The 27,938-nt window shown below is 56.4% G+C and overlaps 4 protein-coding genes and 1 non-coding gene across 5 annotated transcripts; 1 reads left to right on the top strand and 4 right to left on the bottom strand.

The window, feature by feature from the left end:
- Positions 1 to 3,917: 3,917 nt before the first annotated feature.
- Positions 3,918 to 4,589, bottom strand: BESB_078980 (uncharacterized protein; the record flags this gene model as incomplete). Its single annotated transcript, XM_029366260.1, has 1 exon — positions 3,918 to 4,589. One exon carries the CDS (start codon positions 4,587 to 4,589, stop codon positions 3,918 to 3,920), a length of 672 nt encoding a protein of 223 aa, XP_029217691.1.
- Positions 4,590 to 7,294: 2,705 nt separating this feature from the next.
- Positions 7,295 to 9,082, bottom strand: BESB_078970 (lipoyl(octanoyl) transferase; the record flags this gene model as incomplete). Its single annotated transcript, XM_029366259.1, has 1 exon — positions 7,295 to 9,082. One exon carries the CDS (start codon positions 9,080 to 9,082, stop codon positions 7,295 to 7,297), a length of 1,788 nt encoding a protein of 595 aa, XP_029217690.1.
- Positions 9,083 to 10,957: 1,875 nt separating this feature from the next.
- BESB_081070 lies at positions 10,958 to 11,030 on the bottom strand. Its single transcript has one exon. It is a non-coding gene; the product is annotated as a tRNA-Val (tRNA).
- Positions 11,031 to 12,049: 1,019 nt separating this feature from the next.
- Positions 12,050 to 19,064, top strand: BESB_078960 (uncharacterized protein; the record flags this gene model as incomplete). Its single annotated transcript, XM_029366258.1, has 15 exons — positions 12,050 to 12,272; positions 12,827 to 13,287; positions 13,593 to 13,688; positions 14,114 to 14,209; positions 14,554 to 14,651; positions 15,045 to 15,084; positions 15,490 to 15,695; positions 15,959 to 16,033; positions 16,447 to 16,517; positions 16,779 to 16,885; positions 17,136 to 17,191; positions 17,472 to 17,651; positions 17,956 to 18,069; positions 18,403 to 18,468; positions 18,743 to 19,064. The coding sequence occupies 15 exons, from the start codon at positions 12,050 to 12,052 to the stop codon at positions 19,062 to 19,064; spliced, it is 2,211 nt and encodes a 736-aa protein (XP_029217689.1).
- A 2,733-nt stretch (positions 19,065 to 21,797) lies between these two features.
- BESB_078950 (HEAT repeat-containing protein) lies at positions 21,798 to 27,659 on the bottom strand (the record flags this gene model as incomplete). The annotated part of the gene is made up of 10 exons (XM_029366257.1): positions 21,798 to 21,879; positions 22,288 to 22,391; positions 22,575 to 22,646; positions 22,818 to 23,018; positions 23,241 to 23,339; positions 23,952 to 24,141; positions 24,863 to 25,455; positions 25,738 to 25,966; positions 26,315 to 26,988; positions 27,573 to 27,659. The coding sequence occupies 10 exons, from the start codon at positions 27,657 to 27,659 to the stop codon at positions 21,798 to 21,800; spliced, it is 2,331 nt and encodes a 776-aa protein (XP_029217688.1).
- Between the last annotated feature and the right edge of the window lie 279 nt (positions 27,660 to 27,938).

Genomic DNA, 27,938 nt, shown 5'->3' with positions numbered 1-27,938 from the left:
GACGTGCCCGCGAAGGAGGAACAGAGAACGAAGACGCTGGCGGCGGAGTGGATGCGAGGAGAAGATGGCGACGGTGGCAGTGCGAGAAGGAGACGCCCTCCCGATCGGAAGTTTCGAGAAGGAGGGGAGAGTTGAAAATGAGCGTGAAGAGACCGAGTAGGCGAAAACGGAGACAAGGAGGGAGACAGGGAAGCGGGCGACAAGGCGAACTCTCCAGGGGGTGCGCGGCAAGAGAGCTAGCACAACCAGAAAAGATACAACGCGGGAGCGTTCTGTGCGAGGTGTGAGGCCTCAGGGGCCGATACAGCAGTTGCTCTTCGTGGACAAGAGAGCCTTTTCGCAAGGTTACGGGCACGGCACGTTTTCAGCACTGGGAACTCCCTCAAGGCAAACACACATAGACGACCCTCCGTACGCACGAAAAGCACACGCGGACGTTTCATCTGTAGCACGGAGGGACTCTGCGGACCTCAGGAAACATCCGAAAATCCCTCAGAGGTCTGCGTGGCTTTCGACGCGCAAGCCAGAAGCCTCTCTATGGTATGACTGAACAGTCAGTCCGGCTCGGAAAGGCGTCCGCGCCGCTGGTCGTTCTCAAGGCAGAAAGTGAGGGCGAGAAATCTCAACATTCGGGCGGAGGCCACAGGAGACGCCACCGCGGATGTCCAACACACGCGGCTCGTTTACTATCAAGCACATCCGCGCGCACGACCGCCACGCTCACTTGACGAAGAAAGTGAAGAGCTAGGCACGCCAGAGCGCAGCTCACGGAAAAGAAACCATAAAACGCAGCTGGCTTTCTCGAGAGTCAACTGGTCAGAGTTTGCCTCGGGAGTTGCAGATGTGGCTGCCGGGTAGATGGGATGCTCGCTGTGCGAGTTGTTAGAGAAAAGACGCTTCCGTTGCGGCAGGAAACCAAGTCAGTCTGGGCTGGGAAAAAGGCAGGCGATGCCTTTGCTTAGCGCCGCTCGGTAAAACACAGGGAGAGTGGATGAAAAAGGCTTGCCGGCGGAAAGCGTAGCCGGTTTGCTTCTGCGCCTTATCTGGAAAAGGTGCCCTCTCCCAAGCGCGAGAGGCAGCCGCAGAGAAAAACCCTGCGCTTCCTGCGTAAGTCGGCTCCGCCCGCCCTCATGCTCTCACGAATCCAACCAGCGCATGTGCCGTCCTCACGCGTACGCAAAGTGGTGTTGTACTTGGTCGCGAACACGTTTTCGACGAACACAGTTCGTTTTAGACAATTCCACCTTGCGAAACTGGAGCGAAGGAACTCCAAGAGACTTTAAACCCAAATCTAATCTCGAAAGATACGCTTGCTGTCCCTGACACGGCGATGCACACTCCTCAACACGCCTAAACAGACGCGATACGGGGGAGACTGGCTCGCAGCCCGTTCACCAATCCGACAGCTGACGTACTTCAAGTTCATTTCAGCAATAGACCCCCCCTTCTAGTCGAGAAAGTGGAACGTAGCCAACTGCCCTCTGCATGTTCCTTCGCGAGTGATGCCGGAGCTCGCTAGTGAATTCCGGCGCCTCTGGCGCTCTGCAGCAGTGATTCGCGTAGACCTGCTGGCTGTCTGACTGCACTGACCAGCAAGAAGGTCTGCATAGCCTGAAAGGCCTCGGCTGACTCGGCTCAAATGATTTTCCAGTTAAGGTGCACACCCCAAGCGACGCTGCCGATACGCTCAGCGGAAGGCCGTCACTAGAATTCCGCTTGAAACATGAGAGTACAGCGCTGCCGGCATTATCTACATCATACAGAATTAGAGTTTTCGGCATCTTGCCAGGCATTTTCTCGTTTTCCTCGAACAATTCCTTTGCTCTCCAAGGCTACGGTACGTGCAGCCTCACTTGGTGCTGAGTGGCTGACGGAACCATTTGCACTCGGTAACAGCCCTACTTCAGTCTCGGCAAAGTTCCGCGAGCCGCCTGAGGCCGGACAGGACGGTCGGCGCGCTCAGGATTTGCCATTTGTGGGCGTATTTCGTACAGACTAACATCAAGAAGGCGACTACCAGAGTGAACGTCATGCCCCATGATACACGTGCAGCTATCGCAGGTGCAAAGATGCCGGCACCACGGCATAGAAGAGCCAGAGGGACTCTTCCACGGTGCCCTACCCTCCCAATCTGCATCTCCGCAACTTGATGACCAAAGTACCACAGGTCCCGGGGGAACCATCGTCGGGGCGGAGCATATTCAGCTGCCATGTATGAGGAAGCCCTGCACGAGCGGAGTTAACCAGACACTCGGCGCTGGCCGCGCTGTCTCTGATAACAAAGACAGAAGCTTCGCCTTTTCTGTATGCTGGACCTTCTATTACAAGGATTACCTTTGTAGAGACCACTGCACGCTGGTTCTATCGCTAACCCGCTGAGACTCCGAAGTGCGCGACGTTCGTGCGCTACCTTGCGAGGAATGCGAAAGCTCGAACAATAAAAGTTGACTAAAAGACGCTTATGCCCGGTAAGCCCGACAGTTCGCTGCATATCGCACGTGACCTGAACACTGCTTCACAACGGGTGCTTCCCTGATGACGGCTGCTTTGGTAAGGCCAGACAGGCTTGAATTGCTTGCGGATGGGGTGTGTGAAATCGCGAGGGGGATGTGACTCCAACACCCGACCGGCGACGCGGCGACGCGTCGAACGCTTAAAAGGCACAAGGAATTTCCTCGAAAACGATTCACGCCACCGGTTTCGTTTCACGGGATACGTGCGCATCCGATGTAGAGCACCGCGGAACAAACCTGCGTGGAAAATGCCGCCAACCTGAGCGTCCATATTCGCGCGACAGGGTGTTAGACCAAACCGCACTGGCTCCTCGGGTTCCATCGCACCCATGCGACCCGCGGCGCTCCTACTCAGTGAATTACACACGGACAAAAGCTACCTGGATTGAAACAGGTGTTCTCCGCGGATTCCACAGCTCGCCTTGCCTCACGCCCTCCAGAGTGTCACAAAGGGGGAATGCGCTGGGCGATTGGCAGGATAGTGCAAGGTAAGTACCATATTGGTATGGAGACATCACCTCCGCTCTTCACGTGGCCAGGCACCAAGTGAGCCTCGCTCCGCCGGGATATAACCCAGACTTGAAAGAAGGGGAACGGAGGCGGTTAACGCATAAGCCGCGTCACTACGCTTCGCAGCAGAAGCTCTTCCGACACAAAAGAAATGAATGCCTCTAACTTCAGGCCAGCAACCTGCAGAAACAGAAACGTGAGGAAGCAACCCACACAAGCTTCCCTTAGCGCTCCTCCCTTGTCTTCCCATTTGAAATCGTTGAAATGCCATAACCCTCCACAGGGACGCCGCCACCCTCTCAACCCTGACCGAAGGGGGGAATCCACGCAGGGAATCCAAGGACAGAGAAAACATGCGACACAGCTGTATTGGCTCAACTGTTTGTACCGCCTGCGGTCGAGCGTGCCGTACGGGATATTCTCTGTGACGTCCCGAAAGAAACCCTCATCCACTCACAAAGCAAAGTCGACCTCTCTCCGTCTTAGAACACTGATCCCTGCCATCGAAACGGAGCACGGGTGCTTCCCCGCATTCGAAACAGACCGCTGACTCACGCTGCCGGTGAATGTACGTCACGTGAGGTAAAAGGTCGGATGCCAATTCAACAGGATTGCTCACCAGACTTCAAAAAATACTGGAGCGGAAGTGCGACGTCTTACACACAAAAAAACCGACTCCTCAGAATTCAGCTGCAGCTTACACACACAGATGGTTCAAACCAGCAACCCTAACACCGTTCACATCAACGAGAAGTTGCGCATACAGGCCGTCATCGACTTGTTGTGGCGCGGAGTGCCGACGCCATATCCGCCTCGTTGGCGGTTGCCGGAATGCGTGTGTTCATATCTGAACTTGAAATGCGGAGCCCCCCCTTTTTTTATCACGGACGAGTTTCACAGTGCGAAAACCGAGGCCACGATTGGCAGGAGACCCACGGATAAGAGGACAACCGCCCCCTGAGCACCAGACCCCCGCCCGGTCATGATCACAACTGACACTTCTCCAAAGCCCTGTTTTTCGCGCATGACAACGCAGAACTCTTCAGTGTCTCCACCGGAAGAGCCCGGCGGAGGAGCCACAAAAACTAATGACTTGACCGGGTCGGGGACGCCGGGCAAGGCATGCTCTGTCACATGCCAGTACACGTAGTTCGCAGGAGCTTTTTTGAAAAGATACTTCAACGACTTGAGCGAGACCACGTCACAGATCCCGTCATCCACATCGTACACTTCAAATAGTACGTTTCGTGGCCATACCCGAACCGCTCGCGGACTCTCTAGCACAATCATAAATCTCTGATTCGGTAACAAGTACTGAACGTGGCGACCAATCGCATCTAGATCGGAGGGGGGAATCACTAGAGAGTAGTCCGCTTGCGGGAGGGGAGGATCCAGCTTGCTCAAATCGAGGGCATCGCACTGCGCAACGTACGCAGCCCATAATGACGCCAGAAAAGAGCATACCACGAGGGAAACGGATATCCCAGCCGCGCCTCTCTGCCACACAGAGCTCTTCCCCCGAGAAGACCGAGCAGCCATCCCCGCTGAATCTTTGCGTCGTGCCATTGCGTGGTCGTGGCGCCTGGATCTATTGCAGTATCATGCTACTCGAGACCACGACTTCCTGAGGGGTCAGCCTGTTGAGAGTGGAAAAGAGAAGACACGCAAAGTTGTTCCTGAATGTCGTTAGACAACTCAGAGGAACCCACGAGCGCCCATCGGCGACGAAAAAAACGCGGCCGCTCAGTCAGGGGACCCTGGAACGTAAATCCTAGGCAGAGTCCTACACTGCGAAGCGGAGTACAACCCCCGAATGCGTCGTTCGAATGGAGAGAAGCAAAACTGCAAAGGGCACAAACTACTGGGTTCTAAACACTCCCGCTCCGCGGGGCTGGCGCGGCGTGAGCGTCGAGCGGGGGCGAGACGTGCCCGTCTTGCACGCAGAACAGTTTTCTTTTCGTGAGCTCTCGTGGGCAAGCATATTGCCAAGAAACACGGTCGGTGCTCTTGAGGCAAATCCACAGCGCGATGGAAACATGCAACAGAGTCAAACGGCTGCTTACCGCATGAGGCGAAGGGCGCCTTAGAGTCTCCCGGCGCCCTGCAAGCTGCGTTTGTGAGCCCGCTCTAGAGAGAAAAACGATTTCTTTGCGGAGTGTCCAGTCAAACAGATCTGGTGTTGGACAAGGCGAAACAAACGGATGACAGGAAAAATGAACACGCGGAATTCGGCGAACAGTGCTGGGCGGTAGTCGGCGTCTGGCCTACAGGGACGCAGACACCGTGACGGAGGGACAGCTTCTTAAAAGGAAAGATGGAAAAACGGCAGCAGATTTCATTCGAAAAACGCAAAGGCGAGGACATGAACTCTGTCGCATCTACACTGACCTAGTAGCCACTGAATAAAAAACTGGAAAGTCGCTGTCCCGGCCGTATCCAGCAAACGAACTTACTGCAACGAGGCTCTATTACGCGCGGTCATGCACGCAGCTGCGCGCCACCCACACAGTCGCGGCGAACTTGTGGAGGAAACGTTGCAGCGAGTATCGAGCGTGATCACGCAGACAAGCTGACCCGGGAAGCGTTGCGTCCTAACTACAGGCTCAGGCTCAGCCAGAAGGTCACTGCAAAAGCGAAGCGCTGCCAACTCTTCTCCCGGTCCCACCCTCTTTCCCCGCCGGAAACTGCGGAGACGTGCCCCCAGCTTTCGGCATTCTGGTTGGTGCCCGCGGCGCGGCGAGACGGGTACCTTTTTCAACGACCGGGCAATCGCACACTACCTAGCACCGATTGGCTGGTTGCCTGCCGCTCCCAACACACTGCCGGCGGCAACTCAGCGAAATCTGAAGCTGCTGGTGCGAGAGGGAAGACGCCGCATGTCGGGGTGATGCACACGCGGGCAAGCTACGTTCAGAGGCCAGTTTGCCAGTAAAATAGAACAGATGTGTGCGGTCGACACTCGACAGCCTCTCAGCACAAGCAGGATCCCAGGGGATGATCGCGATGACATCCTGACTAGCCGCTGCACGCGAAACAGCTCGACCGTGCTCAGCTCTATACGGGGAAGACTGCACACGGCGAAGGTTGTTCCGTAAAGCCGAGTGCTCACTGCATAGATGCACTCGCGGTCACGGGGCACTATCACGAAGCACAATCTGTCAACAGATATATACGGACTCAACCCGCACACAGATTCCTCACAGTTATTGGCACCGAACGTGCTGCGACGGGACGAAGCTGCCTCCTTTGCGATACGTAAACGCGTTCACACGGCAAACATAAAAGTATCGCTTCAGCTCTATAGAGGCATTCTGCCAAAGTGGACTTTGGCCTCTCGACTCAGTCTGGCTTTGAATCACAGAGCATTGCTACACGCCGTGCGGCGGCGGCTCTTGCCATGCGTACAGCGACTCTTCTCCACTGAGGACACATTCTCTACAGAACCTCCTGTGCAGCAACAACATATCGCCTACGCCATGCAACCCAGGATAGCTTACATGACAGCCTTGCATGGCCAGACATCACAGAGCACAACTTGATTCATCGAGCTCTTCCTGCCGGACGACCTGCCAGTTACAATCCTCTCTGCGTATCGCAAGTCCTGTCCGCCTGAGGCACTCCATCGCAAATGGTGCCCCGCACAAATACTCATTGGCATCGTGGTGTGTGCCCGTCGCCAGCAACAAGAGACCGAGAGAAAAGGAGATCGTCTCCAATTTTTCCATGCAAATCCGAGGCTGCCACCGCAGTTCTTCGCCAGCGTAGCTAGCGGATCTGACACTTCGTTTTATGGGCAGACAGTTACAGTCACGCAGAATGCCTTCCTTTCAGACTGTGTTTTGGCGAGAAGACGCCAGTCCCACAACAGTGACGCAGAACTGTTAGTCTGTCTTCAGCGAGAGTCGACCAGCTATCCCAGCGACTATAGAAGGCCACCTTTCTGCCAGGCCCGTCCTTGCCTCCTTCAGCGCAGCGGCCCGCGTATACGCACTCTTCTGCAACTGAGGAAACAGAGACATCCACTAGACTTGCTTCGCGTCCTTTCGTGTTGTAATCTTCGCTCCCGCTAAACTTAGTAAACTAACATTGACACGGGACCTGTGTAAAGTTCACACCGGCAGGAAGGAGGCGGAGCGGCTGCAAACCCGTTTCTGAGGCCCTAGCTTTGACATTCCTGTTGCTCTGGGGTGGCAGGCCAACACAGCAGAGTAAGTCGTGGCGAAGTGCAGCCAGACAATCGGTATCGTCCGCATGCCGTCGCACACGGAGAGTTATGCAGGAGAGTGGCTGGGGAGCGTGGCGTGCGTCGACCCGCGACTTTCAATGAGCTCCACAGAGAAAACGTTCGCGAACTCTTCCTTCAGAAGCCGCGCTACCGCACTGAGCAGCTCTGTATCCGTCCTCTCCCGACTGAATCCCTCTTCTCGCCTTTCGTCCGCTGCCGGTCTCTGTGTGTGAGCTTGGTTGTGGCGCGCGGCTTCGCCTTCGCCGTCCGCCGCTGCCCGATCCGCCCCATCCGCGCTTTTTGCTTCGCGACTCGGCGGCCGCGCCCACCAGTCTTTCAGTCGTCCCGTCGTGGCCTCTTTGAGTCCACAGGGCACGATTTTGCGGAAGCCCGACAGATCGGTGCACACATTCAAGGCGAGCCCGTGGTAAGTGATCCACCGCTTCGCTTTCACCCCAACGGCGCAGACTTTTTCGCCTCGCAGCCAGACGCCCGGAGTCCCCGGTCTCCTCTGTCCTACTGTACGACTCGCAAGCCTTCCTGCCTCGGCGGCCTCGCGCAGCGGTGCGAAAGACTCTGTTTTTTCCGCGTGCCTCGGGCCCTCCGTGTCGACTGCCGGCTCTCCCCCCCCCCTTCCTGCCGCGTCTCCGAAAAGCCGGTCTATCGCGTTGATAGCTATCTGTTCGAGGCGACGGATGTACTGGTGCAGGTCGCAGGAGTGATACCGCAGGTCCAACAGAGGGTACAGCACAAGCTGCCCGGGCGCGTGGTGAGTCACCTCTCCGCCGCGCTCCACTCTCCACACAGTCGACACCTCGTTTTCTGAGCCCTCTAGGTCCTCGGGGCGTCGCCCCCGTGGCTGACCGAGGCCAGAGACTCCTCCGCGGCTGTTTTCTCTCGCCTCCGCAGGGAACGAACAGACGCTGGCGGACTCTCCCACTGCGCTCTGCGCCGCCGCTTCGGCCTGCGTCCGCTGCAGCCCCACTGAACGCGCAGACATTCGCGGGCCCTGCCAGCGCTTCCCTCCCTCGAGGCCGTCGCCGCCAGCGCGCCACAGCACGCTCGACTTGTCTGCCTCGTCCAGCAGCTGCGCAAGAACGCGGCAGCATCCCTCTGCAGTTTCTACCTCGCGCGCGTACTCTGGCGGCAACTCAGGCTCGCGGACGCCACTTTGAAAGAGAATGTTTGCGGCAGTCCCCCCTTGACCGAGGGTGTATACGGGAGGATGCTGCAACAGGAGAGCGTAGTCGCACGGCGTGTATCCGCTGCAAGCTGCAGGCGGCATGGCGCAACGCTTTGACACCGCCTGCGCATCCGCGGCTCCATCTAGACCGGCCCGCTTGTAGCGTTTTTGCCTTTGAAAAAGCGCAGACACTTCCTCTTCAGACAACGTCGCCCGCGGATCCAAGCCCGCGAGCCGCAGCTGCTGCAGGCGGACGAGAACTTGCTGCAGCTGCCACGCGACTTCGTACGGGACCAGGCGATCGCTCCAGTCGAAAAACACACATTTCCTGTCGCGCACGCGACTTCCAGCGCCCCCCCCCCCCCTCTGCGCCTTGCCCTTCAGGAACGAACTCTCGGGCGGCGCGGCGGCCGCGGCCCGCAAGGCAGCTCGCCGCGGCGTCCGGAAGCGTCTGAAGGCGTTTTCTATAGCGAGGCGAGGCCAGTGCCTCAGAGGAATCGAGTGTGCCTGCTGCAGAGTGCGGGTCCACACGGCATGCAGAGATCTACCCGTCCCCGGGAGGTTTTCCCGCGGCGCTCCCCGCCCGCTGAACAGCGAGAAGCAGCGGATGCCGACGTTGCCGGCGGCATTTTCTGAAGTGACGCGATGCATGCGGAGCCGCCAGCGCCTCTCCGCCTGACGGCGCCAAAATCCGGCCACGACGGCGAAAGATGGACACGAGGAAATCCGGCTCTCACGCGGCAGCCGTGAGGCCTGCAGCGTGAGAGCGCTGCTGAGCGAAAAGGCAGAGCGACGCAGCACGGGAGACACAGACTCCACGCCACCCGAGAGTGCGCAGCGAAAACGGCGAGACACTCCTCGCAGCTTGCGCAGACTCAGCGAGCGTGGCGTGAACACACCGAAGCGGAGATTCGCGTGGGGAGGAAAGCTGCACCCCTGCCGCCTGGAGCTTCTGCTTCGATCGACACGCGTCACACCGGCATTCCACGCCGACTGAGGCTCCCCGCGACTTTTCCCATCTTGCGGCAAAAAGGAAGCTTTTTTCGAAGGAGGCGCGACCCTTGATGGCAGGGCGGGTCGCCCCTGAGCCGCGTGGACTGCGGACACGCGGCCGGCGGCGTGCCTCGGTGCCGCGGACACCAAGACGTCGGCACTGACTGACAACTGGAGGGAGGGCGCCAGCGCGAGGCTGGCGCAAACGACGAAAGAAAGGAGATGGACCGCAACAGGAAGAGAGGGGAGAGCCGCGGCAAGACTCCCGTTCGACGAATGCGCCAGACACGGGGGGCGGGAGCCACGCGAGACTGCGCGACAGACGACACACACCGCACGCAGCCCGGCACTCTGGCAGCCACTCCGGGAGAAACTTTATCCATTTCCCGGTCTCTTACGCTGACGGATGCACAGGCCAGCATGTGAGCCCCTCCTCGCGCTCACATGCTGGCTGCACGACGTTTCTGATGGTTGCACTCGCGTCGAAACACCAGGCTTTGCGCTGCCACTCGGGGGGGCAGGGGTTTATATTTGATACGTGACGAACGGTGTGTTTGAGACTAGTTTACATGCGCTCATTTTGATATGTAGTTACCAAACGCACTTCTATTGTGCTAGCATGGTTTCGAGAACACACCAAATTTCCTTGAGCCTGTTGGGGGCCGCCTGCACGGCTACAAACTCCTCTGCCTCACGCTGCTTCAGGCGCGACGCAGCGGAGTCTCGTTTGGCCACTGACATCCGGCAGAGGCCTTCCCATCCCAGCACGGAGCTGCAAACTGCGCTACGCCTTCGCGCGAACCCACTTCGAAATTTCACCAACCTTTTGAGGCAGTTCTCAGCCCATGCGCGGAGCCAGAGCCCGCGGGGCAGCTTCAGAGAATGCGTACAAGTGGGCGTTTCGTTCCTGCGATATGCAGACTGGAACGAATCGAGTGAGCGGGGAGAATCGACAGATGAGCGTAGCTGTGGCAACGGCGCGGCACGGAAGTGCAGGCTGGCGAAGAATCCGCTTCGTTGCGGTTTGCGCCTTGCTCGAGGACTCTCCAGCGCAGCCGAGCAGACAGAGGGTAGAGAATGTGACGGAAAACAAGACAGCGAAGAGGGTAAACTTCAGGACAGCCACAGCATGACTGCATGTGTGCCTTTCAGCCATGGCAAGGTTGCATGCATGCGGCAGACACAGAGAAGAGAACGGAGCTCGGGCGGCCGCTCCCTTGACTCTCACACACGCTACGAAATCTCTTGCCAGTCCTGACGCACCCCTATAAGCGAAACTTCCCACGGCCATACCTACTGAGCTAAACTAAAAAAGGGGAATCCTAAAACCCTAAACCTTCGTCCACAGGCCGCGCAAAGTGTTGCTCGCTGCGGAACTGACCGCGCGACCCGTCGCACGACGCTCTCGAGCGTCCAAGGAGGAGACGGCGAAAGTTCATTCACACCTCGCTGCACCGAATATAGTGGAGTGTGGAAAGCTTAAAAAGGCCAGTTTCCACACGAAAGAGGGCAGACTTTTGCGCCGAAAAGGAGTACAGAGTGCGGGGTTCGAACCCGCGACCTTCTGCGTGTAAGGCAGACGTGATGACCACTACACTAACTCTGCTGGCAAGGGGACCAGCGTTGCCCGTGTGCTTCGAAAACATGATCCTCTCTGCTGCTCGATTGTCTTGCATGTCCCTGGAGGTGTGAAGGCTGAGCTCTACACACTGAAGACTGCCCTTCGCGCGCGGCTTTTGCTGAGTTTGGCCGTTGTGGCTAAGAGCTTGGGGATGTGCATCGCCGGAGAAACAGCGCAGGCGTGCTGAGGCGCACCCTCCTGGCTCCAGCAGGCTCTGTCGGGCGGAACGTGTCTTGTTGACTGCGCTGACGCATGCGGTTGCTCTCTTCTACCATCTTTTCTTGCATGCGCGAATAGAAGGAAAAAAGAAAATATTGGAATGTAGATAACAACGGAAGCGCACCTCCCTTTTACTCATAGGTAACATTGCCGCGTGGTGTAGCCATGTCAAGACTGCAGCGGTGAGAGCCCGTCGCGTCACAAGGAAGCGTCATTCGGCCTACTAAGCATTCTCCGCACTGCACACATTCTTGCCCGGGGTCAGTATTCACCCCCGGACGCCCGTGACCTGCACTCCGCCCTTTCGTTTGTTCTGTCTTCCTCTGCTTTCAAAGCTGCGATATGCTGGCGGCTCCGCAACTGCCTAGTGCTGAGGCGTGCGCTCACCTTCTCAGTCGCGCGACTGACGCCGCTCGTTCTCGTTTCCTTGCTTCCGCTGTCCTCCGTCTTCTTTTCCGCTCCACTCAAACTCTGCATATGCCTGCTCTGTATGGATGGCCGTCCTTCCTTAAACCCCCTCGTCACGCGGAGCCTCGTTCTCCTGCTGTTTTCTCTGTCGACCGGTGCGGTTCCTCGCCCTCCACGCCTTCGGATTCTTCTGCTTTTCGCCTCCGCGCACGCCTCTGTTCAGAGAGGCAGCAATGTGGAGTCTCCTTTTTGGAGAACTACTCCAAATTCGCTTCTTCGCGGCTTAACTGGCGTGCCCGAGTCGGCGAAACGAGAGAAAACCCTGAACAGAAACATTGCTCACGCGTACCTACACGTGAGCGCTTGAAGGCTGAGAGATGACATTCTTCGAGATGGACCAAGACGAGCAAGGCTGCGACAAGGACGGCGAAGAAGCGAAGGCGGACTCGTTCGACGGTAGCAGCGCCAACCGTGAGGCCGATGACGGCCCTACGAAATCATCTTGGGGAACATGGGAAGAAAATGAGAGACAGAATCGCGAGGCGTACAGACAGATAAGGAGACAGTATCTCGATGCGCGCATGCATGGCGCCTACGAAGGTAGGTGTTTTTTTCTCGTGAGAGACGGAGACAGACACCAACGACTTCTGCGCAATTTGGATTTCGTCACTCTTTCCTCTCAAGGAAGCTGCGTGTGCCTCGTGTAGTCCTTTCCAGCCTTGCCATTTTCTCCGTTTCCTTCTTCATGCGTTCCTGCTGTGCTCTCTGCGTATCTCCTTCTCCTTACTGTAATTTCTCCTTCCCACTACGATGGCTGTTTCTTTCCTCCCGACCTCCTCTTTGCTTCCTTTTCTCTTTTCCGCGTGCCTACCCGCTCGCGAATCCGCCAGCCTGAAAGCTCGTTGATTGCCCTGCCTGTGCGCAACTCGCTTCAAGGGCACACACGCTCATCGTGCCAGGTTTTCCACTTTTCCTCTTCTCACTGCGCGTTCGTCGCGCTCCTTTTCAGTTTTTTCGATCCTTCTCGGCTGCCGCCTAACTGGACTTCTGTCTCTCCTCGTCTTCCTCTCTGTCCTCCGCCGGCTGCGCGGCTTTTTCCTCACGCCATTCAACGGAGTTAAGCTGCTCGCTCCTGGCCTTCTCTGTGTCCGCAGACATGCTGACGCTCGGCGAACTTCTGTACAGTGTCGCGCATCCGTGCGTCTCGCCTGCACCGAGTGTCTCCTTTCCAGTCGCCGTGAGCTGCGAGGCCTGCAGCCCTTCGCGCCGCGAGTTCGCGCCTGCGCAGCTGCAGGAGCCCCGCGGCGGAGAAGGTGGAGAAGGAGACACACGCGCCAAGTCAGCCCGGCGACTGCGCAGGCGAGCCGACGAAGCCGTGAGAGACAGAGAGGCGGAGGAAGATGCGCAGGAAGACGCGCAGAGGGAGGCTGCGGCGGGAGCGCACAAACCTGACGAAGGGTCCCGCTGTCGCATCGAGGAGGAAAGCCTCTTCTTCTTTGCCGAGGCGCTTGTCGCGTGCAAGCAACTCCAGAAGGCGCAGGACCTGCTCATCGAGCGGCATCGTGAGTTGACGGCGGGTGAGCCTTCCTTACTCGCGCTCGCGGCAAATATTCTGGTGAGTGATTGTCTCGTTTCTTGCTTTTTCTTCCACTTCTCATGCGGTGCCTGGGCGCCTCCTCTTTTTCGCTTTTTTGCTAGCTACCCGCACTGGAGCGCGTCTACATTCCGCCTTCTCGTCTTTGGCCCGTTGCCTGCGCGCGGTTGATCCCCGACTCGCTCTCGGCTCCTTTGGCGGTTCTTCCGGCGATTTTTCCCGCGGTGTCTTCGTCCTCTTGGATGTCTTTTCGTACTCACTCCCCCTTCTCTCTTCACTCGCTCGTTTCGCTCATTAGCTCGCGCTGCGCTGCGTGCGTGTTTCAGCTGCAGGCAGACGCGCCTGCGGACTGCGTCGCGCTTCTGGAGAGTTACGCGCCGGCCTGGCGAACGCCAGACAACGCCTTCCGCGGGACTCTCGACGTGAGCGCCAAACTCAAACGAATGCCGTTTCAAAACACGCAAGGCGATGAGCAGAAGAAGAAGAGAGACGCGCGCGTCATCTGATCTCCGCGTTCCAGTCTGCGTGATGTGCCTGCCTTGATATAAGTTTGCGTTTGCGCATTTTTCATTCGTGCGCCCAAATATCTTTCCTTCAGAGGACGCCTCAGTCGCCTTGGATGACCGGCGATGCAGGCTCGTGTATTTGCTTTAGCGCACGCAGTCTTGATATATATATGTATGTATATACCACGACTCTGGGACTCGCCTCTGAAATATATATATATATATATATATTTATATACACACGTGAGTCACAGAGGACGCGTCGAGGACGGATGTGCTTTCGCAGCTGCTTGGATGCGCTCACGGAAGCGTTTTTGCCGTTTTTTGTTTTTTTTTTTCAGTTGGTTTTGGCAACCGCCCTGCAGCGCCTCGGCCGCTCCGCCGGGGCTCTCGATGTCCTCTGCGCTTTCTACCGCCGCGAACCTCTGCAGCCCAAAGTGGGATCGAGGCGTTCTCTCTTTTTCCGCGGGATACACTCTTCTGTGCATGCTAGCTGCCTTTTCCTCCTCCTCGCTGCCTCTTGCGGCTGCGGTGCCTGCTTTCCAGCTCTTATCTGTCTCTTTTTTCATCGTTTTTCTAGCCCCTCCCCCCTTTCTGCCATTTTCGCTGTCCCCTCTGCGTTTCCTCAGCTCGTTTCTCACTCCCTTGCGCGTCCCTCTCCACCTCGGGTTGCGCGCTGCCCTTTCTTTTCTTCTCTCGTTTTCGTGTCTGCGTCTGGGTGAAATCCGTTGCATCAGCCATCTCTCTGTCTGCGCGCGTGTCTCTTGCGGTGTACGTACAGGTGCTGTTCGCGCTCTTTGGCAGCGGCCTCTTGACGCCCGACGAGGAACTGCGTCTGCTGCGCGATACATGCTTTTCTGAGAGTCAGATGTGGGCAAAGTACGTTGCATCAAGAAGCGCTTAAATCCGGATTCTGCGTCTCGCTCTGCATACATGTGTCTGCACACGTCCTCGAAGACCTTGAGCACAGACCTCCACCCTGCCGCCCCGCTTTTACCTACAAAAACAGCTTGCGTATCTGTTTCTCCTGCTGTATCTGCCTGTCCATCATATATAGAGATATAATCCTCTCTATCAACGTCTCGATGTATATCTCAGTTTGTTTGACTATATTTTTTATGCGTGTGTCTGCCTGCGTGCCTGCGGGTTTCCGGGGAGAGCGCGCAAAACACAGGGCATCTGCGTGTGCCGCGATCGTCCCTATGTAGAGTTGTCTTTTCCTCTTCGCACGTGGATTCGCATCTCTATTTTGGTTTTTTTCTACTCCTTCAGGCACTTAGCGGTGGCGCTGATATCTGCCTCGCGGAATGAGGTGAGCGGAAACGCCTCGCTGAACGAGGAGAATGCGAAACAGAAAATGGAGAGAAAGCGAAATGCAGCGGAGGCAGACAAGGCGAGAAGCGACAGAGACAGACAGCAGAAGCCGAAGACACGCGCGACAACAGGCGCCTCAGGGGGGGACGGGATGTGGACGCGCCGCTTTCGGCAGAATCTGCAGACTCCATTGCAATTCCGCGGCCGTTCTGCCAGCACCCAACCCAGCAGCTGAGGCGAAGGTCTCTCTGCAACGGACGCGGGCTTTTTCTGCGTTGTCGGAATTGCGCAAGCTGATCTGAGCTTGCTGCGGCGTCGCTGCTTGCTCTGAACACTTCAACATTAACTTAAAGTGTTATGGACATGAAACTTTCTCGCGTTTGCTCTCTGCTCTGTATCGCAGCCGCCCGAGTCGCTTTGGAAGACTCTGAACGGCTTTCCGTGCGCGGCGCGTTCTTCGTCTTCTCGAGCGCCTCGTCCTCCAGGCTTGTCTGCTGCGCCGCTGACCATCGGCGCCGGCGGGTGCTGTCTCAGAGTCAGCGATGCTCTCTCGTACGTCGAGGCGATGTACCCTGCGCAGCACATTCCTCCCGAGATTCTCTACTCCAGGTAAAGGCCGTCCACGCGGCGCTGTCTGATTCTGTTCTTGCGAGACGCGGTGCGGGGTTCTCGCCTCGCTCGTCTCCCCTCTCCGAACTTTTCTTCTTTTTTTCTGTTGTTTTTCGCAGCTCTCCTCTCTCGGTCCTCCTCTGCGCCTACTTTCTCTTTTTCTCTTTTCCCCTTATCTCTTTCTGTTACCTTTCTCCTCTCTCTGCTTGCTGCTTGCGCGCACCCGTTGCAACTCGTTTTTCCGCGAGTGTCTCTCTCTTCAGCGTCAACCTGACTATCCAGGCAGTCCGCGCGTTTCGAAGGCGAAACGCGCCTCTCGCGTTCGCACTCGCGACGCTGTAAGTCCGCAAAGCGGGGCCAGGGTGCCGCTGGTATCGATTTTTGCATTTCCCACGAATCACGAGAAAAGCTTAGCCGCACGTTCTAGGGCTTGTGGGAGGATTCGTGTTCTGTCTCGCTGTGTGTGTGAGAGCTTTTGCGTCCGTGAGTGATTGGCTTTCTGCAATTTTTTTTTTCGGCATTCAGACCTGCGTGACGCGTCTCCATCGGAGCTGCTGCGTATGCGCCTGTCTCTGCCTTGCTGAGCTCCCAATCTTGTCTCGCCTCCTTTCTCGCTATCGAAAATCCTTGCTCCGTTTTGGATTCCGACTTTGTTTTTGCTGCGTGAGAGTGTTTGCGGGCGCGCCCTTTTTCTTCTGTTTTTCAAACGACTTTTTGTATTTTTTTCTCCGTGCGCGGTCCAACGCTTCAGACTGCTGGAGACGACTCTGGCGGAGGCGCTCTACGTCCTGCCGGTCTACGTTGCCTGCTGCGTTCAGCTCGGTGAGCGTCTCGAGCTGAGAAGACGTTGAGAGGAGACGGAAATGCAACAGATACCACCAAAGACACGAGAGACTTTTCGCTGTTTAATCAGCCTGGAGGCTGCAGATGTGACACTGGCGCAGGGCGATCGCTGCGGCTCGAATCGCACGAGAAGCGCGACAAACAGACGGCGTGTGTCTGCCTTTTTTTCGCTTCGTCCTCTCCTCTGCATTCGCCCGCTCTTTTAGCCGCTCTGCTTTTCCTTGCCTCGCTGCGTCGCAGAAAAAGTTGCGGAGCTCCATTTGCTCGCCGAGCGGCTCGAGGAGGCCCTCGAGGGTAGCTCGCTCGACGCGGAACGCACAGCGCTCACAGCGGCGCTGATCTTTGCGGTGAGGAAAAAAAGTCAAGAAAGTCGAAAAGAGTCCTTAACTCCGCGTCTGTGTCGCGTCTCTGGAGGCGAGACGTGCATCACTTGGATACCCGATACACCAGGGGCGTTGGAGAGGACAGTTGTGTCTCTCTCTGTTTGGGTTTATCGTTCAGGGTTCTGTCTGATATTCCTTCAAAAGACTTCTCGTCTTGACGGCCTTCACACTTCCGAATGCCAGCGCACGTCTGCTTCTTGTCTTTTTTTTTCAGGAAGGGAGTCTGCTTCTTGTTGAGGGAACCGTCACCAAGGCCGTCGAAGTGCTCAAGTGAGCAACTTCGCGTCTCGCCTTCATTTTGTTCGCCCTCGGCTTTTTCTAGATCCTCTTTCCGCTGCTGTCTTTTCTCCGCCTGTCGTCTCTTTCCTCCGTCTGTTGTCTTCTTCTCACGCACCTCGCACTGCGCTTCATCTCCCCCCTTTGCATAGTTTTTCCTCCGGTTTCTTGCCGGCAGCGATCTCCGTCCGCTGTTGTCTCTCCTCACGACGAACCCCATCGCGGCAGACACATGCGCGTCCTCTTCAGAAATCGGATGCGATTTTTTCTTCAGGAAGGCGCGCGACCTGCCGCGCGAGCCGTTGACCACGCCGTGTCTCCTTCCGCTCGGCCTCGCGCTCGCCGAAAGCCTCTGCGCCTCCGCGCCTGGCGATCCCGTCAAGCCTAGAGAGAAGGCTGCGCGCGAGAAGAGCGCACGCGCCGTCCTGCGAAACCTGGCGATCATCTTCAGAGGGTCTGAAGCAAACACGGGGGAGAGGGGGGGGGGCGAGGGGGAAGAGAAAGGGCGCAGCATCCTGCGAGGCTGCTCAGGCGCATAGGCACAGGCGGCGGGGGGAAGAGAGCGGCAGGGTGTCGCTGAGAGGCGCGCAGACGCTTCAGCGAGAAGCGAGCGGCAAAACGAAAGATGCGTGCGAGTGTTCACAGATGATTCCGCAGAGACGAGGAGGGAACGCGTAGCATGCCAGCTAGAGGAGTGGAGATAGGCTGCCGATCCTCGAAGGATTTCTTGACGGGTTTCTGGTTGCGTGTTTTGTCAGGAATGCGCGCGTGCAGCTGTGCCTCGCGAGAGAACTCCGGCAGAGTCTCGCTCCGGCCGTCTCGCTCTTTTCGCCTGAACGGTTTGAGGAGCTTTGCCTCGTTCGCACTGCCTTGTGAGTCACGACTCGCCTTCGCTGTGGTCGCTGCCAGGCGCCTTCGCGCCCTCCTTGCGCTTCTTCCTGTGTGCGCTGCTTCGGTTGACTCACTGTTTCGTTCTGTTTGTTCGTTTTTTTTCGGCTAGAAGCCGCACCCCGTCCGGTGTTTTTTTTTCGTTGGCTGTTTTCCAGTCGAGAAGCTGCGGCCGCGAAGCGAATTGCGCAGAGCAGACAAGCCTGTCAGGCGACTGCAGCTCTCTGTTTTGTCCCTGTAACGCTGCGCGCTTTTGCCTCGATGTTTCTCAAATTTTCTTGTCTTTATCCGATTTTATCCGATTTTCGTGTCTTCAGGAGCCTCGATCGGCGGAATCCGGCGACTCTCCACGAGTGCGCATTGATTGCCTTCTCCGAGGGCAGGTAGGTCTGTTTTCGTCGCTGTTTCGAGTTTCCAAGTGCACCTCGTATTTCTTCTCGCAACGCCTCCAGCGAGGAAACGCGCAGGCTGCGGTAGAAGAGAACACGGAAGACAGGGAGGCAAGGCAGCCGACAGCAGAAAGCCATAAAGCAACTTGCTCAGAGTCAAGCGTCGCGCATCCGTGCTGTCTAATCTCGCACCGTGAGAAAAACGAGGAGGCGCGAGGGAGAAAAAACAGAAAACGACGCGTGTCTGTTGTGCCTCTGCCTGTCGCAGCTTCCAGGAGACACTGGTGCTCGCCAACCGCGCGCTGCTCGAGTGTACGTACACCGCAGAGACCGGTCCTCTCTGCACCCCCGAATCGCGCGCGGAGACGGCAGGGCGGGAAGACAAGCGAGAAAATGAGAACGTGTGTGGCAGTGACGTGACGCGTGGACATGCCGCCGACCGAGAAGCCGCGGATGCTCTGCACAAACGGACTTTCCTCTCCTCGATTTCATCTCAAGTTCCTCCCTGCTGCTTCGCGCCGGATCTCGTCCACGCCTTGAGGGGCCAGGCGCTCCTGGCGCTGGCTCAGAAGACGCTGGCGGGAGAGTGAGTGGAAGTTTTCCTCGCGAAAACAGTTCTGCGACAGTCTCGTCGTCGCAGCGATGAGTGCGTCCCCGGTCGCAGATCCATGAAAAAAGATTTCGCTGCAATATTTGGACGGTTTTCTCTGCTCTTCGCTGCGTAGCTGGACGTCTGCGCGCTTGCGCACACGCACGCAGCTTCTTCTGTTCACTGTCAGCCTCTGCACACATCGGCAGCTGTCTCGATGCAACAAGAATTCACTCCTTGCAACACAGTTTCTACGTGTATCCATTTTTTTCTATTTTTCAAATTTTATGCTGCTCTATCTAGGCATACCTCTTGTAGCTTTGTTCTCCTTTCCGTGTGCGCTGCTGTTTTCGCCTCTCTTCTTCGTTTCTTTTGTCCTCTCTCTGCTCCTGTCTCGATCGTTTTTACTCAACTGAGATCTTTCCTCGAGGCGCTGTTCTTCTTTTTCTTATTATTTTTCCTGTCTTTCTCCTCGTTCCTTCTTCTCTCTTTTGGAGACTCAACGTTTCTTCTCGTTTGTTTCCGCGCAGCGACGCGTGTGCGGCGCTCGACTCCGAGGCTTACTGCTTTCCCGCCCTCTGCGACGACGCCGAAGAAGCAGACGGTTTCACGCCTTTCTCAACAGCCCTGGCGACGCGTGCATTTCCCTCCGTCTCGTCATCTGCGTCTACACAGCTGCCTCGAGGCTCTGCACGTCCTTCGAGCTTGCTGAGAGAAGCGACGCTTTCCCTACGCACTTCCCTCTCGCTCAACGGCGAGAACGTGGACGCGCAGAAGTGTGAGGATAACCGATCTGGCCTTCACTGAACCGCGACACAAAAGGGACTTGGAGAGCTTCCTCTGTCTTTTTCTCTGCAGTTTGATCGCATCAGTCGTTCTCGCGGCTCTCTGCCTGCGCCTTCTTTGCGCGTCTCCTGCAGATCTCGCGGGCCCTAAATGCATGCGCCTCTCTTCTCTCTCGTCTCTTCTGCGCGCTTGTCCCTTTTTCGACCCGCTGCTCTGGCATCCCACGTCTCCTTTCTTCGTCTTCATCGCTCGGTTGCCGCACGTTTGTTTCTTGTCGCTGCAGGCCTCGCGGTCGCGCTTCGCCTCCTAGCAGAAGAGAACGAGCGATACGCAGCTCCGTAAACACGTGTCGCCACCCGATTCAAGTCGCTCGCGATCTCCGCTCTAGGCACTTCTCTTTCTCTTGAAGTCTTCCTTTTCTTTTGAGAGGTTTTCGGTGGCGTGACCCGAAGATCCGTTTTCTCCTCTTTTGAAGCCACTCGGACTTTGCATCGTTGTGCGAGGTATCGTGTCACTCGCGGTTCCATTCTTTCTAAAGAAGAGCGCGTCTCGAAAGTCAACACCTGCTTTTCCGCTTCCAGTTTTTTTTCACTGACGCAGAGACTCGCGAGCGCCTTCGCAGCAACGCAGCTTCGCCGCTTTAACCGGAAGAACTTTTTTCCTCTCGCGCACTGCCTTGGCATTAGAATCCTCTGTCTCCCGACTCGGCTGCGCCGTCTCGGAACCAGAAGAATTCAAATAACTCAACTAGATAGTTGAATACATCGATAGAGACGGTTTATGGTGTCTAAAACCTTAACTAAAAGAAATAACTATGGATACAGATATATCAAAATCTATACAAGTGTATATGTATATACATAACGAAGAAAGAAAACGAATATTTAAGGATGCAGATATACCCGAATCTATATCCAACTCTATATCTGCAACCATAAATCAATAAACACGAAATAGCTGTGGCTACAGCTACATCAAAATCTACAACCGCGCAGATATCTATGAACATCAGTAAATAAAAAAAGAATAATCACGAATGCAGGTATATCAAAATCTATACCCGTCTATAAATCTGCATCCATAAATCAACTGAAACAGATAATTAACTATACGGATATATCTATAATATATACCTGTGTATTTATGTATACATACATAAATAAATAATTTTGGATGCAGGGATGCATCACAATGTGTATCCGTGTAGATATGGCGCGGCTTATATCGCCTCAACGTCTGCCATATGGGCAGGCGCGTGGCGCGTTTTCGGTTCGAAAGGCATTAAAAATTTCGTGTTTCGAAGTTAAGCGCCGCGCTCGAGACTGCGACGATGGAAGACAGCTGTGAGAGCTGCGCGACGCAGAAAGAACGAGAAATAGACTCGCGACACGAGCGGCGCCTTTCTGCCCAGACATACAGGGGTATCGCAGACGAGAGGGTGAATGGCGAACAAGGTAACAAACGAAAACAAAGAGACAACGAAGCGAAGGCAGCAAAACGACAAAGAGCGTGAGAAAACGTGAAGCTCTTCCAGACACACAGCTCCTCACGAGCAGCCGTGTACGACGAGGAAACACGCCGAAAATGCACGCCTTCTGGGGCTTTCTGCACGCCGCGGCAAGCAGAGAGACAGCCCTACCAAACCAGCGACCCGACGCCACTTCTCGCCGCCGCGCGTTCGTCTCGAAAGAAAGACATGAGGCGCCCATCGTTCAGTCGATTCACTCACCCTCACGCGAGGCGCGCAACCGCCGCCCCTGACCTCTCACGAAGCAAAATCTCGTCTTCACCAAGAAGAGAGAAAGAGAGACGAGTCTGCGGTCGTCACCCCAAGAGGGAGAAGAGACGCACGGAAGCGCGGCCTCCACGGCCGCGTGGCAGGGAGAGAAAGTCAAACTCCACGCGGAAAATGAGGCGAGAGAGAGCCCTGCGGCGAAGAATCTTGCCTTCACGACCGCGCAACCGCCAGCGCCAGCTGACAGCAGAAACGCACATCGACGTCGGGATCGTTGGACAAGGCACTCAAAATCCTGCAAACAAAACAGGCACGCATCATCCTCTCTTAAAGGCATCTTGTAGAAAACGATGAAGACGAGAAGGCGCCTGAGAAGCCACGGAAAAAAGTACCTTCGCGTGTCGCCCGGCCTGCGGAGCCCGCGCAAGCCACGAGGTTTCCCAAGTCGCCGCTGTTTGACTAAAGCTCGTTTCTTCGCATTAAAAAAGAAACTTCACAAAAATTATTTTTCTAATGTCTGTCTACATGAAATTTTGTAAAAATTTTGTTTTTTTATTACTAATAAATTGCTTTTTTTTATGCCTCAAAGAGAGTCTGCGCCTCTCTCCTCTGTATGTCTCCCGGGTTTCAGTCGCGCGAACCTGCCGTCCCGCGGCGCACGCATCTTTCATTTTCTTCTTTTCTCGCGAAAAGATTCACTTACGGGAAGAGCTCCTTGCTAACGTACGCGGTCGCGGGCATCGTCTTCGCCGCGACCATCAGCCGCACGACTTCCGCCCCTGTGAACTTCACGTTAGGAACTTCGTCCTAAAAAAAAAAGTCACGCTCACACACAATGCAATGATGAAGAAAATAAAAAACGGGGGGGGGGGGGGGGGAAAGAGAAAACACGAAAAAAACGCACTACACGGCTTACTGCCGCCGCGAGTTTGCAGATCGAGATGCGGAGATTTTCGAGAAATTACTTTCAAGCTGAGTCTCCTTTCTCACCTTGAGAGCAGCGAGAATGAAGGGTAAGAGATGGGTCTCGGTCTCGGAAGTCGTGAAGGACGCGGCGATTTTCTGAGCAGACGAAAATCCAGAGAACTACGCATGCGCGAGCACCCGCGAAAAACGCCAGCGCAGAGACAACCAGCAGGACCGGTCACGAGAAGAAACCGCTCTTCTTCCTCCTCAAACTGCCTGCTACTCAGCCCTAAACTGCGGTAAGTTTTCCCTCCTTCAGTCGCTCACAGGGACGGCGTGCAGGACGGCGATCCGCTCCAGGTAGGAAGAAGAAAGGCGCCCCTGCGAGGGCAGAGAAGAGAAGAAATCGAAGCCGTTGCTGCCGCCGCGCGCGTCGCCGCGGCCTGATCCTCCGAGGAAATAGACCTCCCGCAGACGCGGAAGCAACACGTCAATCGCCCACCGCGAACCGAACTCCGCAGTCAAAGGCTGAAAAGAAAGAGAGAGAAAAAGACGCAGACGCGCACAGCATGCAAAGGCGAGCGTGAGCACACACGATAAAGTGAAGCACACAGTCACGCGTTTCTGAAGACGGGAAAAACACTGCAGGCATGGCGCCTCGCCCGCTGTTGTTAAAGACGATATAATTCAACGCGCAGAGTTCGTGGCTTCTTCAGTTCTCTCACAGAATTCGCTTTTCCTGCTTCCTACCTGGCACGCGTCCACTGCAGCCTCGCGAACGCCGTAGACGTGGTCGCTTAAGGCGTTGATGAACAGCCCCTGCAGGTGCTTCGTGAAGAAGTCGAGGCCCTGAAACAAAGAAAAAAATGGAAAGATATTCAAAGACGATGGAGAAATCTGCAGACCAGCAGGGGAACATCGGAGCAGAAAATCGCAGAGCCGAGAGCTCGCAGGCGCTCGATAGACACCAGACAGGGCAACAGAGAATGGAGAAAAAAGCCGTCCCGACGGCCTCCTTTGCTGTTCGCGAGGAAACTGGAGGCAGGCGAAAAGGCTTGACAAGAGTACCGTTTAAGTACCCAATATAGTCCCAGCAGGAGCGGCTGAACTCTAAAAAACTCCAGAATTCTCCAGGTTGCTCCTATTCTCCCCCAGCCCTCGCAGACTCTGTCAGCTCTCTGCGTACGATTCGCAAACCAGACAAGAGAGCGAGAATGATAGAGAGAGCGAGATTAACAAAGAGAGCGAGATTGACAAAAAGAGCGAGATTCATCATATAGAGAGCGAGACTAATGCAAGGACTTAAACACCACCGAACCACCGGCTTTGAAGGGGATGCCTTTTGACACTGCGTACTCTGCATCCTCGCGGAAACTTCCCCCCAGACCAGCGCGCGGCTACCCAACACGCGGCCGCGCACCGAAGTGAAGGCATGCGTGAGAGCGAAACTGGGAGACTTACAAAGGCGCTGGAAATTGGAACAACTTGCTCGATAAGTTGCACCCGCAGCGTCCAGTCTCCGCCGCCCGCTGCCGGCCCCAGCGCCGCACAGAGGCCCTCGATGAGACGCACGGCCTCCGGAGACTCCGGAGACGCGCGACCGCCTTTCGCCGCGACCAAGCGGCAGAACTCGCCCGCCTGCTGCGCGAGACTGCAAAAAAAGTTGTTGCACACACAGGCCTCTGCGTAGGACGGGCGCATGCATTCGCGCGCCTGACGCACTTTTTTTTCCTTCGCGGCCTTTGAACACACCCCTCCGCTGCAGACATCTCTCTTTTCACTCCCCTTCACACGACCATCGCATACGTCCAAACGTGCGCACACAAACTCACATACATACCCATATATACACGAATAGATACATATATTTCTGTGAGTATATATGATAATACAAATATAAACTAGTGCATATATATATATATATATATATAGGGTTTAGGGTTTTATATATATATATATATATATATATATATATATATATATATATATATATATATATATATATATATGTGGATATCCATGTACACGAATGTGAGTGGTCGGCGCACAGATACATACATATATATATATATATATATATATATCTACATTCATATACAAGTCGGCATACCCAAATACATACATATATATTTATGAATATCTATTAATATATTTATATTTATATACCCATAAGCACGGGTATCTGCAAGCAGGCATGTGTGTGGTCGGCGCGCGACCCTCGCCTCTCCTCCCGTGCGCACGCGAGGAATGAAACTCCTTTGCGCGAGCGGAATCGACGCCTGCAGAGTCCTTAAAGCATCACACGATAGGTCACTATCTCTCTGCCGCCTTTCCCCCCCAAAGGCCTGCGCGGTCGCGAGCGTGAGACTTACAGCATGCGGACGTGCCCTTCCTCGCGGACGTTCGCGAGCGTCGCGAGGCTGGACATGATGATCTGGGCGCCGGCAGGCCCCGCAGCTCTGGCGACCGGCAGCGCGACTTCAAGGACAGGGACGAGGAGCGGGGAATTAGAGTTAAGCGGCGAGGCGAGCGTCGGAGGCGCGATGACCGGGACGGCGCTCATCGGCTGTGCGACGGCGCCCGCGTTCGAGTTCTCCTGAATCAGCGCGGGGAGCAGCGGCACGAGGGACTGCTGGACTTCCTCGGCGGAGAGGAGAGCGGCGACCTCGCCCACTGCGCGAATCGCCTCCTGGCGCACGTCGCGCAGCGCCGAGTCGCGCAGCAGCTGCTGCAGAAAAGGAAAAAAGTGCGACGCAAACAACTGCCGCCGGAAAACCCCCACCAGCCGCGGAAGCGCCCGCGCGACGACTGCCCGCACGCGCCAGGAGGCGTCCGACACCGCCGCAGACAGAAACGGAAGAACCGCCAGCGCATCGAACGACGCCGCGTACGCCGACGACGAGGTCGCTGGGAACAGCAGCGCCAGCTGAATCAACGCGCTGACCGCCGCCGCGCGAAGAAAATCCTGCACGCCCGCGAACACAACGAGACAAGAAGAACAGACACGAGATTGGGCTCCTTTCCGCCGCGCAGAACGCGAGTTTGAACCCCCCGCGCTTCTTCCTCTACTCCCGGCAGCCTCTGTCTTCGCTCCAGGCCTCTCTTTGCTCCGCGCTTGCCAGACGCGCCAGACTCGTGTCTACGCGGCTCCTTTTTCACACGCGTTTGCCCAGCCGCAGAGAGGCTCAGCCCCGCGGGGCGTCCCCCCCCTCCCCCCCTCTCTGTGGACCTTGCGCCAGCGACTGACGATCGTCTCGGAGCTCATTTTCTTCAGGAGGGAGAGGAAGTAGTCCCCGAGGCCCTCGGGGTTGGGCGCGAGCTCGCTAGCGTGGGCTTCCTCAGCGGAACGCGACGAATCTTCGCGGCGGCGCGTCTGCTCGCGGACGCGCCGCCAGTGCCGCACGAAGGCCGGCACTTCGAGGGCTGCGTCGCGGCGGACGAGCAGCGCCTCGTTCACCAGGAGTTTCTCAAAGATCCTGAGCACACACAGCGCGACACGCGAACGCTCCGTGACCAGCCTTCTTCCAACCCCAAAAAGACGCAAACAGACGCAAACGCCACGCAACACACACGCCGCACAGCCACCCCTCAGCGCCCAGTCGGGAGCGCTGTGTTGGACGGGTACGTGACTGCGCGACTCCCCGCCTTCGGAGTTGCCTCGGCACGCTTCCTCGATCTGTCGCTCTCGCTCCTCCTTCCTCGCTGCTTCTCTCGCGTTTTTGTGTTCTTCCGCTCTGCGTGTCCCTCTCTGCTTCCTTCTCTTTGCAGTCTCCCATCCGCCCCCGTCTTTTTTCCGTTTTTTTCTGTTTTTCGTTTTGACTCACTCCTTCAACTCGCCGCGATCGAGCTCTCTCCCGCCGACCTTGTCGCGTTCGTCTCCGCGTCGGGCCGCGTCCTCGAGGGGCTTGCGTTCCTCTTCGGCGGCGCCAGGTTTTTCTTTTTTCTCCTTCTCTTCCTCGCCGGCGCCGCCTTCGCGCTCGTGCTCGGGTGCCGCATTGGCGAGGGGGAAGAGCGCAGGGAGGAGTTTCGCGGCGCTGCAGCGCGAGAAGAAGAGTCCCGACTCGTTCTGAGCGAGGCGGGCAGCGGCAGGGAGGAGGAAGCGCTGCGCGAAGGCCTTCTGCGCGGCGAACTCGGGGAAGAAGTTGAGCAGGTACAGCATCGAAGTGACGGCCTCGTCGCGGATGCACTTCTCCTCCATCGCCGCGAGAACTTCCAGCGACGCGACAATGCGGCCCAGCGCCTCAAAGACCTCGCGGTCGACCTCGCCCGCCCCAGCGCCGCCGCGCTGCGTCTTCCTGTCCGCCCCAGCCTTCTGCTGCGTGCAGGCGCCCGCCACGCCCCGCGCGACTGCGCGCCACTGCGCTGCGAGCACCGATAGAATCTCATCCGCGTCCCGCCGCGAGTCCTGGTAAGACTCGAGGAAGGGCAGCAGCAGCGCCCGCGAGTCCGCCGCGCCCATAGCCGCGCAAATCCACGACAGCCGACTCAACGCGGCAACCTGCACGAAACGCACACCACGAGGCGGGAGAACGTCCAGCGGAGGCATCGCAGACTCGTCACGAGCAAAGCTGCAAAAAATCCCCAGAAAACCGCCGAAATGCGCGGAAGGCTAAGTGAAGAGGGAACCAAGACACCGACGAAGACACCCGAGCCGGCAGAAAGAATCAGCGCCGGGGGCGTGCGCGGCGTCAGAGGAGACTGAGAAGAGCGACTCGAAAAGAAGACGAGAAAACGGACACGCATCCGACGAGGAACCTTGGAACCCACCCGAAACGAGGAGCCGCGCCCTCGCACAAAGCACACGCGCGGCGAGAGCCAAGAAAAGAGAAGAGGCACGAAACAAGCTCAAACGGCAGACACAGTGAACCTAAGGAACATAAATATATATACAAATATATATGCATCTATATGAATATTTATGTACGCACATAGCAGAGCAAATGAAAACGACAAAAAAACAGAGATCATGCAGAGTGCACTTAGGGAATCAAAAGTAACAAAGGTCATGGGGTATCGGAGAAACGAACCACAGGCGAGAGAGCGAGACACGGAGAAAAAAGCTTTCAGATTTTTCACTCTTACTTGCTGCGCTTGCGACGGCCTGAGCGCCGGCGGCGTGTCGGGCGAGCCGACCAGCTCTTGCTCAAGAAACGCAAGATGTTCCCTCATCGTGGAACCGAAAAAAGAGGAGAAAAAATACACTACGCGAGAAAGAAAAAGCGCCACAGAAACAGGACGGCGCCGAACGGGAGAGAAGACGGTGCGAGGAGAGAAGAGCAAAGAAGCAGGACAAGAACAACTACGCCGAAGAAAAGAGAGAGAAGGCTGGCGCAACTAGAGTGCTCGAGTGTGGGCGAGGTGAGGAGGAGAGATCTCGAAAGAGAACTGCGTCTCTCTCTTTCTTCTCGTTAAAAAAGAAGCTCCCGCGTCCCTTTCTCTTCGAGTAAA

Source organism: Besnoitia besnoiti, chromosome VII (assembly GCF_002563875.1).
Source record: "Besnoitia besnoiti strain Bb-Ger1 chromosome VII, whole genome shotgun sequence".
NCBI classification, from domain to species: Eukaryota; Apicomplexa; class Conoidasida; order Eucoccidiorida; family Sarcocystidae; genus Besnoitia; species Besnoitia besnoiti.
Note: the sequence above shows the minus strand (reverse complement) of the source record. Positions and strands in the feature narration are given on the sequence as shown.